Consider the following 9,717-nt stretch of genomic DNA (forward strand, 5'->3'; position numbering starts at 1 on the left):
AGCACCCCCGCCATGATTTTTAAGTGCAGGGCCGCTGATCCCCTGGACAAGCTGCCCGTGGCTCTGTCCTGCTCCCTGCCCCAGCCCCGGAGTCCCATTCACTGCCCTGACTGGGCAGCATCCCCAGCCCCTGCCCCACTCCCTCCCTCACTATGGGGGCCTGGATCTGCCCCACTCCCCTTCCCTTCCACAAACTTACCTGCAGGGTGCTGCTCTCTACACTGCCTGGCTGTGTTCCTGTAAATCAGTTATCAGCTCAGTATTAGCCAATATGCTTGGGGAATAATCTGCTGTCGGTATCGGCCAAAAAAATCTTTATTGGTGCACCCTTAATAAAACCATTACACTATCTGTTTTTTGATTATATTTTACATGATAATGGTTATACTTCGATTGTTAAAACGTCAAAACACTTCACAAGTGATTGCTTTTTTTAGTGTTGTCTGAGAGTTGGACTTGACCTAAAAAAATGCTTGAATGCAAATCCATGAAGTAGAGGCAGAACTAGATAAAAATATTTCTGTATGTAAGTTTCAGACCTCCTCATTAAGTTTCAGAAGCTCCTCCCGGTTTGTCTTCAGCATTGCAACTGAAGTCAGTGGAAATGGTTCACATCTGGCACTCTTGACTAAGTGTTCTCAGTGGTAGATCCACCTTAACTGTGGAATTCACTGTCCTTGCTGATGATCACCTGTGGTTAAATAAATCTGGTTAGTGATCCACTGGCTTGCTTAATTCAATAAAGTTCTTATTATGCTTTGTAGTGATCAGTGGTAGGTATGTGCCTTTGCTAAACAAGTCTGAATGGGGAATAAAGGTATACTTTTACCTTACAGCTTGTGTAATAGGATGTGTGAAAGGAAGTAATTGCTACAGAGAAATTAAACTTAACTTTCTTCTCCTTTCTTTTTCAGCAAATATTGGCCATTGTTTGTTCTGTTTTTTTACATCCTTTCTCCTATTCCATACTGCATAGCAAGAAGAGTAGTAGATGACACAGATGCTGCAAGTAATGCCTGCAAGGAGCTAGCAATATTTCTTACAACAGGCATTGTTGTCTCAGCATTTGGGCTCCCTATAGTATTTGCCAGAGCAGAATTGGTTAGTAATATTTCCATCTATGAACACGTTCTTTGCTAACAGTTTTCACATTGTGTAATGCTTTTACTACACTTAGCAATTTTAATGTTCAGCTCAGAGGTTTAAAATGTATGTGGAGTTAAAAAACTGCGTCCAAGAACAAAATAACATTTTATACAGAGAAATGTGGCAAAAACCCACTTGCTTTTTACAGTGAGAAAATAAGCCTCCAGAATTTCATACGCGTTATGAGCAAACTCAGATGGAGACTGGTAACATAAAAACTCACCAATGCAAATAAAGCTAGAATAATACTGAGTGATTTCAGGATTATTTATGAAATAGAAAGCAGAGAGAACAATGAATAAGGAAGCCAATAGTTCTGATTTTCATCAGTTTACAGTTCCCTAGTTCCTTAACTAACTTTCCCTTTCACCCTGCATGGCTTTATTTATATTCTCCAAAAGATCCTTGCCTGCTTTAAGTACATTAAGAAAATTGGAAAATCAAGATTAAAACATTTCCTAAATGGAATTCTGCATTAGCATGAACAGTCAAATAAGCCCAAGGGAATAAGAAACCAAACTACAATGGAATTTTAATAGGTTTGGAGCACCCAGTTCCCTTAAGCTTTCTGAAAATCCCTTCTTAGTTACCATGACCCAAGATAATGATAGATGCAGCCTTATTTAAGCAAATCTAGCTACTGCAGAAGTCTCAGTGTAGAATAGGGTGCAGATGTGTTTACTGAACCTTGAACAGGCCTGGATGTGATAAAAACACCCGTGTGCTTGAACTATAGCACTTCCAATATTTACAAATACTGTTATTTTTGTAGTATTTGATTGCTTCTCTTTAATTTTCTGTATGTATAACTACATCTTTGTTATTCACAGATTTTATGGGGTGCATGTGCACTTGTCCTCACAGGGAATACAGTCATTTTTGCCACCATCCTAGGATTTTTCTTGGTCTTTGGCAGCAATGACGACTTCAGCTGGCAGCAGTGGTGAGAGGAGTTTAGCAGAGAACTGTCATAGACATCTTGTCATTCAGTGGCCATCCATACAAGTGAGAGAATGGGCAATAAAGAGAAGTAGCATAGCAAGCCTTTGGGAGTATTTTAGATGCTCCTTTTCACCTTGTTTGTTGTAAGTGTACTATTTCTTCTGGTTTGCTAATGGATTTCAAGGTTTTTATTATGTGGAAAGACGCTTTGTTTTTATTTGTCTATAGTATGTTTTTAGTATCTCTTGACTTAAATTTATAATTATTCCTATTCTGTTTTATGGTTATGCAACATTTAAATGCTGGAACAAGAATGTTTAAATGTGTTTTGGGTTAAAAGTTTATTTTAAAAACAACAGTGATATCAAGTTAAAGATAACATGTATCTTTTATTTTTGACCACGGTGACTAAAATATGATGCATAAAGGATATAAGTTAAGCAATCATGTAACCAACATGGCACCATTCTCAGTTAGCAGAAACGGTGGTGGTGGTTGTATTTTGGTGGCATTAGGGAAGGAAAGGAAGAATCACTTGCAGGCTTTTTTTTTTCTGCTGCTCAGACCTCATTAAGGCTGAAGAATGTTGATGCTGTTAACTTGAGGATTGGGTGACTGCTCTGCCTATAAGCAGAGTTATTTTCTGGGATTTCAAAATGTAAACACCTTTGAAAGGAGCACTTTCCCCTGTCCTGTTCTCTGCTCTTGTGTGGATGTGACCGACAAATGGTCTATGAGTTTTATTTAATTTTGATGCTATAAAATGCAAAACCAAATGCATTGTGGGGGAAGGACAACTGACACTTAAATTCCATTTTTAAGACCTCTTTTAATGTTTCTATATATAAGTATTGTACATTTTGGTCTGTGTCAACTCTTCACATTTTACCGAAGGGAAGGTAAAACGTTCATTTATGGAACTACTGATGTATGTTAGTTTGCAGCATATATGAAACAATATTTCCCGCTTCCCTTTTTTAATTTATTTTATACATAGTATATATTGAGTAAAATGGCTTTTCAAGTGTAGATTAACACTTAAACCATAGGTATTTAGCCTACCTTACGAAGATTGATTGCTATACTAATATGTAGTATAGTCAAAGCATTAGTTTCTCCAAGTCTGACTGAAATGTCAGTGACTTTGTCTTTCAGTTCATGCATTATCTGTTAACAAGACAATGTTATGTCAATAAGTGTATTTCTTGTTCTGTAAGGTTATATTACATGTAGTTTTCAATATTTAAAGCAAGTTTTCTGCATACCTCTCACCTGTCTGTTTTTTAATTGATTGTGGATTTTATTCTGACTTTTCATTGTGGTGCACAATGAATGAATGCAGATCAGTCAGATTTTACTGTAATTGATGCAACAGTAAACCTGACCAGAAAGGCTTCTGACTTATTTTTCAAAAGAGTAGCAAGCCAGCTATGCGTGCATGATAAAAACTGGTGACCTAACTTACGGGTGCAGCAGTATGAAAAGTCCACTTTAAGGAGGTTTGCCTGTATTTTGTTTGAAAAGAGATTAATTGATATGTATAGATGTAAACAAAACATTAAGCTCTGTGACATCTGATAATCATAGTAGTTACACACATGTTCAGGGAATTGATTTCTGTATGGAGACGTGAAAGATTGGGTGGCACAGGTGTGTACCTGTTTGTTAAAACCACACAATATTAACAGTGAGAACTGAGCAGTTCTACCCCTAGCACAACATGAATAGAAGAACATCAGAATGAGGGTGCAGAGCATTTCAGCCACCTGCAAAGGTTCACCAGAAACCTGTGGAGATTTTGAGAAGTGCCTGAGGGATTTAGAAGCATAAATGTTATGACTTTCAGTGGGACTTGTCCATCTAAGTAGTTGGGTCCTTTTGAAAATCTCTTAAACCAGTGGCTAAATGTATAGCCTTAGGCTTCACAAAGAGAGTAGTAGCCTCAGAGTCCTTTAATGACCTGACCAGTTGCCAAGGTGGTTTCTAATTTTTTTGGCACTGTTCCCATGTAACTTTCTAATTAATGTATTGCCCTGCTACTGTTCTACCCACTTGGCTAAGAAATCTTTTATGTTTAACAGCTATGTATGTTCCTGTGTGTTAATCTTGTTCACAGCATTGTGTTCTTGATCTGGCACACTTTAGACATAATGCTCTCTCTTACTTCCAGTGTAGACACTTGAGAGGTATGACTTTTCCATATAATATGCACTGAAATAGCATTGCCATCCTTCTATAGAAAAAACTTTTGATGAAACAATAAAACATTTTAAATATCAGCTTCAGTCATGGGTGTTTTATTGAAAATAATATTAAAAAAGTAACGTATGTTTAACACACACATTGTTTTCCCCATCATCTTTTCACAGGATTATCTTTGATACTGAAGGAAGTGTATTTTATTCTCCCCCAAAATACCTGAGACTTTTACTTCTCTGACCACATGTACTTCATGGGATTGCTAAGGAAGTCTATCTTGAAATTCTGATACCATGGGGGTTGGGTTTTTTTGTGAGTGGGGAGATTAAATCGATTTTTTTTTTTTTAAGGGCCAAATCAATCCTGAATTCTATTGGGCAAAGCTCAGTAGTCAAATTCCAAATTTCAACTGAGCAGAGCTCCATTGTTCAAATCTGTGCGGCTCTACCACCAGGGAAGTATCTTTCATTCCAGACCCATCAGTCTGGGGCTTCAGATACTCCCCAAATCCATAGCAGACATCCTACCTACAAGCCCCAAGCGCAGACACCTTGGGGTTTGGATGCCCCCAGTCTCGTACCTAGCCAAAAGGCTGTGGAGCAAGCCAGGGGGAAAGAATGAACCTGGCTTCCCATTACCACAAAATTGTGCAGTCAAGTTTTCTATGCTCACAAGGGTCAACCTGCCTGGAGTGTAATGGGCTCCTGGTATCTCCTCTATCAGATATGTATGAGCATCTAAACTCATAGAGAAATCTTTGAGGAAAAGACTGAAATAGATAGTTTGTTACTAGGCCTGTGCAAAGCGACTAGTATTCACTTCAGATTCGGCTGATTCAGAGGACAGTGATTCGAATCACCATCCCAATTCAATTCGGCCAAATCTGATTCGGAGATTTGGCTGTTGCCGTGCAGAGTGCCGGACTGCCCCCCTGCCCAGCAGTACCCAGTGAACCAGGACTTTTTTTTAAAGTACCGGGAGCTGGGGTGGGGGCACCCATGGAGGGGCTGGTGGTGGTACCCCCATGTTCCCCTCCCCTGCCCCTACTTACCAGCTTGGAGTCAGCTGCAGCTCCCAGGGACTGCCTGAATCAAAGCTCTCCCCCCACTTCAGGTAGTTGAAAGCTGCTATTAAGTCCCCTCTTAGTCTCCACTTCTGTAGACTAAATAAGTCTGGTTCTGGCGCCCTTTCCTCGTAAGTCATGTGCCCCAGCCCTCTCACCATTTTTGGTGTCCTCCTCTGGACTGTCTCCAATTTGTCCACATCCTTTCCATAGTGGGGGGGCCCAAAACTGAACAGTGTACTCCAGATGTGGCCTCACCAGTGCTGAATAGAAGGGAACAATCACTTCCCTTGACCTGCTGGCAATAATCCTACCAATGCAGCCCAGGATGCCGTAGCTTCTTTGCAACAAGAGCACACTGCTGATTCATACTCAGTTTATTGTCCACTGTAACCCCCTGGTTCTTTTCTGCAGAGCTGCTGCTCAGCCAGTCAGCCCCCAGCCTTTAGCAGTACCGGGATGGGACTGTTCTGTCCTAAGTGCAGGACTTTGCACTTATCCTTGTTGAACCTCATGAGATTTCTTTTGGCCCAATCCTCCAATTTGTCTAGGTCACTTTGAATCCTAGCCTTACCCTCCGGAGTATCTATTACACCCCCAGCTTGGTGTCATCTGCAGACTTGCTGAGGGTACACTCTATGCCATCTTCCAGGCCACTGATGAAGACACTGAACGAAACCAGCTCCAGGACCTGGGGTGCTCCACTTGATGCCAGCTGTCAACTAGATATCAAGCCATTGATTATTACTCTCTGAACGTGATGTTCCAGCCAGTTTTCTATCCATTTTACAGTCCATTCATCCAGCCTGTACTTCCTTAGCTTGCCTATGAAAATGTTGTGGAGGCTTCCCAGGTGGTGTGGGAGACCATATCAAAAGCTTTGCTAAAATCAAGGTACACCACATCCTGTGGATGTGGGGAGACCGGTGGATGTGGTGTACCTTAATTTTAGCAAGGCTTTTGATATGGCCTCCACAACATTTTTCTAGGCAAGCTAAGGAAGTACGGTCTGGAAGAATGGATACGTCATATTTCATATCACACAGATCCTAATGATACTTTTGTAAAACTTCAAAACATTCAAAGGGGTTTCGGCATGCCATGGCAAGCCCAACATTTTACAAGCTAGAGCTCTAGGGCTGGTTAGATGGACTCTGCAGCACATCTCACCTTGGTGTGTCTTGGGGTGGGGCAGAAAAATAAAAATGAACCCAGCCACGCCCATACATTGAAATTTAGTATCACTTGCCCCCTCACAGACTGGAACTGCTAATCTCTCTGTTACCTGCTTAGGACCCAGGCCCATCAGACGCAGAAGAGGCCTGCCTACGCTTCTCCACAGAGCTCCAGGGCTCAAATTGCCCCGGCCAGAAACAGATGCACACACCCCACTGCCATCAGCAGCCCCCGCTCCGCACAAATGAACGGCTAAGGAATCAGCAAAAAGGTGCCATGAGCAGCTCCAACCTGCCCCTTTTATCTGCCAGCTTGACGCTGAGCCTCAGAGACGCTCCGCAAGCCCCCAGACCCGCTGCCTTCTTCCTGCTGGGGCCTGGACGCGCTTGGCGGCTCCACCCCCGCCCGAGACACCTCGGAAGCCTCCAAGCGGCGGGTGCCAGCGCCGCAGCCAGGCAGGCCTCACGTGCGAGCGCGGTGACGCATAGGGAGGGGCCCGCGGTTATCACCCCATTCACAGCTGGCGCTGCATCCGCTTCCGGGGCAGGGGTCACCTGTGCTCCTTCCCTTCCCCCGCCGCTCTATCTCCCACCCCATATCCCAAGATGGCGGCGGCCGCTGCTGGCGGCGGGGCGGCGGCTGCGGGAGGAGCAGTGTCCGCACTGTGGAGCGAAGTGAGCCGCTTCGGGCAGAGCGGCGACTACGCGCGTGCTGCCAAGGCCGTCAGCAAGAGTGAGGCTCCCTCGTGCCTATGGCCACGTCATCCCATCCCCCCACTCCCGCGGGCCGAATGGGCCCGCCCGCTCCACACTCCGGTTCGAATGGGGCAGCCCGTTCCCCCACCGCAACCTGTCCGAATGGGCCCGTCCCCCAGTCAGAATGGGCCGGCTCGGAGCAGGCTGCGTGAGGGGGCGGGGGCGTTCTTTCAAAAAGGCCCCTAGTGTGGGTGGCCGTGCCCCGCGGCGGGTCGCCTGGGCTCCACAGGAGCTGCCCCCACACTGTTCCATCGTCAAAAAATAAGGGGGACAGCACATAGCCAGTGTGGGCCACGTGCAAGAAGGTGACACGCTCTGAGGGTAGCTGTGAGCCCTCCCCACCCCCATCTTGGGGGGCTGGTAACCACAGTTAGATGTTGCAGGAGCCCAGCAGGCTGAGCCCGGCTGCCCTCCATCCAGCTGCAGCGTCTTGGGCAAACACACAGTCTGTCCTCAGGTCCCCTCCATCCGACTGCAGGATCTTGGACCAGGCCTAAGTGGAGGAAAAGGCTGGTGGCAGCTGTGCCACTGTGAACGCTGTTTCATGCACTGGGCTGCCGTCACCCTCGTGTATGTGCACCCCTGCATCCTTCTCTCTTGTTTCTCATCCTGCTGCCTGCAGCATGAGGTTTGTGCTTTGTCTTCGGGATGCAGGCTGTCTCATTCCTTTCAAACCCCATGGGATGGGGCCCTGAGCTACAGGTGCTGCCATTGCACAAGTAATAAAAAGGAATCCACGTGGAGCAGCAAGAGGCAGGTTGTGTTATCCAGAGTAGTCATTTCTTGTGGACAGCTTCTGGGCTGGAGCAGAGCTAAGGGTTGGGTTGACCTTGGCAGAGAGAGAAAGGGAAAAGAAAAGCGGAAAAAGCTGATGGAAAGAGAAGCAAGGTTGAGAAGATGAATGTTTAGGTCCCAGGTAGCTCTGCATCGGGGGGTTGCTTGGATTGTATTTAGCCCGTTAGCCTCGATAAAATTCCTGGGGAGACTGTGAATCTGGGTTACGTTGTTTTGTGCTGTCTCTGTGAAATGTACGTAGTCCCGATTTTATCAAAGTCTGGTGGAGAGGACTGGCCCAGTGGGAGCAATTGACATCTGGTAAACCAAAACTTGGAATATCAGGGTCGGGCTTTGTGGATATCTATTTACCATGCCATGTTTTGGTACCAAGACTTTGAGGTCTGAGTCCGTTGCAGGGAAAGAGCAGATACTTTTCAGAATGTTTTGGCGAGAGGCGCTGTTCACTTTGGATGATCTATCAGCAGTTTATGTCATTTGGGAAAAGTCTTTCACTTTTTTCACTGCTTTTGTCCTCAGGGAACAAAGCACTGGAACCAGTAATTATTTGTTTTATAGGTCTGGAATGGTGCTCTCTTTCTTGTGGTTTGGTTGCCTTTTCTTCCCAAGTGGATAATTCAGCATAGAAGATGCCCAGTTTTCTTACCAGTTACATGGTCTGCAGAATGAAACTTTAGCGTAAGGTGCTGTTTAGTCCTTTGGCAGACAAGGTTCTTTGGGTGAATCTGTTATCTTTTATTAAACCAACTTAATTTTTTAGCAAGCTTTCAGGTTTAAAAACCATTCATCAGGCTGAGGAAGTCTCTGCAGTTGGTGTGTCCTCTTCCTGGATGGAATGAAATATAAGCACTTGTGTAATTATATCTGCAGATGGGGTTTTTGCAATGCTAGAAGCAGTAGGTAGTTAACAATACCTGCATGAATTAACAAGGGGGTTGGACTTGGGGAAATTGTCTGAACTTTCATTTTTACTTAACTTCAGGTTGTCTTTTATGGGAGAAATGAATGATTTGTGCTGAAACTATTTGCTTCCCTCAGTATTGCAGATCAACAAGGATGATGTGACTGCTCTTCACTGTAAAGTGGTGTGTCTTATTCACAGTGGAAGCTTTAAGGAAGCCCTCAGTGTAATCAACACACACACAAAAGTGTTAACCAGGTGAGTAACTACAGAGAAAATGCAGAAGCCCTTAGGAGAGGTGCCTAGTTAATCAGTAACTATCACTAGATTTTTTTGGTGTTAGCAGAGAGGAGACAAGACTACTGGCCTAATTTAGAGGAATGAGCATAGGGCTGGGAATTGAGAACGTGCAATTCTGAACCTGGCTGTTCCCCATTCCTGCTAATGCTTAGACATCTTTTACTGTCTTTGTTGGGAGCACTCATGGGCATACAGTGGAGCAGGTGCTTGTGTAAGGGACATTTACCATGTAGGCATTTGCAGGATTGAAGGCCATGTCCCTCGGCATCTCAGACTTGCCAGTTGTGACATGGTGACTGAAATGCTTGCTTCCCTGCCTGTCTCCCTGACAGGGATGTTGGAAAGTGCTAATATTTGAACAGTGATGAATGTGAACAGTGCTAAATACAAACTCAATAGCAAGACATCTGTGGTGCATCCACAGGTTGCTTCCCTGTGGG

The 9,717-nt window shown here is 44.5% G+C and overlaps 2 protein-coding genes across 3 annotated transcripts in view; both read left to right on the forward strand.

Annotated features, from left to right (window-relative positions):
• Positions 1-4,373, forward strand: part of LEPROTL1 (leptin receptor overlapping transcript-like 1) — a 15,795-nt gene extending 11,422 nt beyond the window's left edge. For both annotated transcript variants that reach the window (XM_019522299.1, XM_019522297.1), the window contains exons 3-4: positions 915-1,101; positions 1,977-4,373. In XM_019522299.1, the coding sequence (XP_019377844.1) occupies positions 915-1,101; positions 1,977-2,093 (304 nt within the window). In that variant the 3' untranslated portion in view covers positions 2,094-4,373. The remainder of the gene's footprint in view (positions 1-914; positions 1,102-1,976) is intronic.
• A 2,730-nt stretch (positions 4,374-7,103) lies between these two features.
• The window catches only part of SRP72 (signal recognition particle 72), a 43,767-nt gene continuing 41,153 nt past the window's right edge, over positions 7,104-9,717 (forward strand). Inside the window, exons 1-2 of the mRNA XM_019522300.1 lie at positions 7,104-7,258; positions 9,115-9,235. Coding sequence (XP_019377845.1) covers positions 7,132-7,258; positions 9,115-9,235 — 248 coding nt within the window. The 5' untranslated portion in view covers positions 7,104-7,131. The remainder of the gene's footprint in view (positions 7,259-9,114; positions 9,236-9,717) is intronic.

The sequence above is a fragment of the Gavialis gangeticus genome, unplaced genomic scaffold, assembly GCF_001723915.1.
Source record: "Gavialis gangeticus isolate Ggan-Ray unplaced genomic scaffold, GavGan_comp1, whole genome shotgun sequence".
Lineage (NCBI taxonomy): Eukaryota > Metazoa > Chordata > Crocodylia > Gavialidae > Gavialis > Gavialis gangeticus.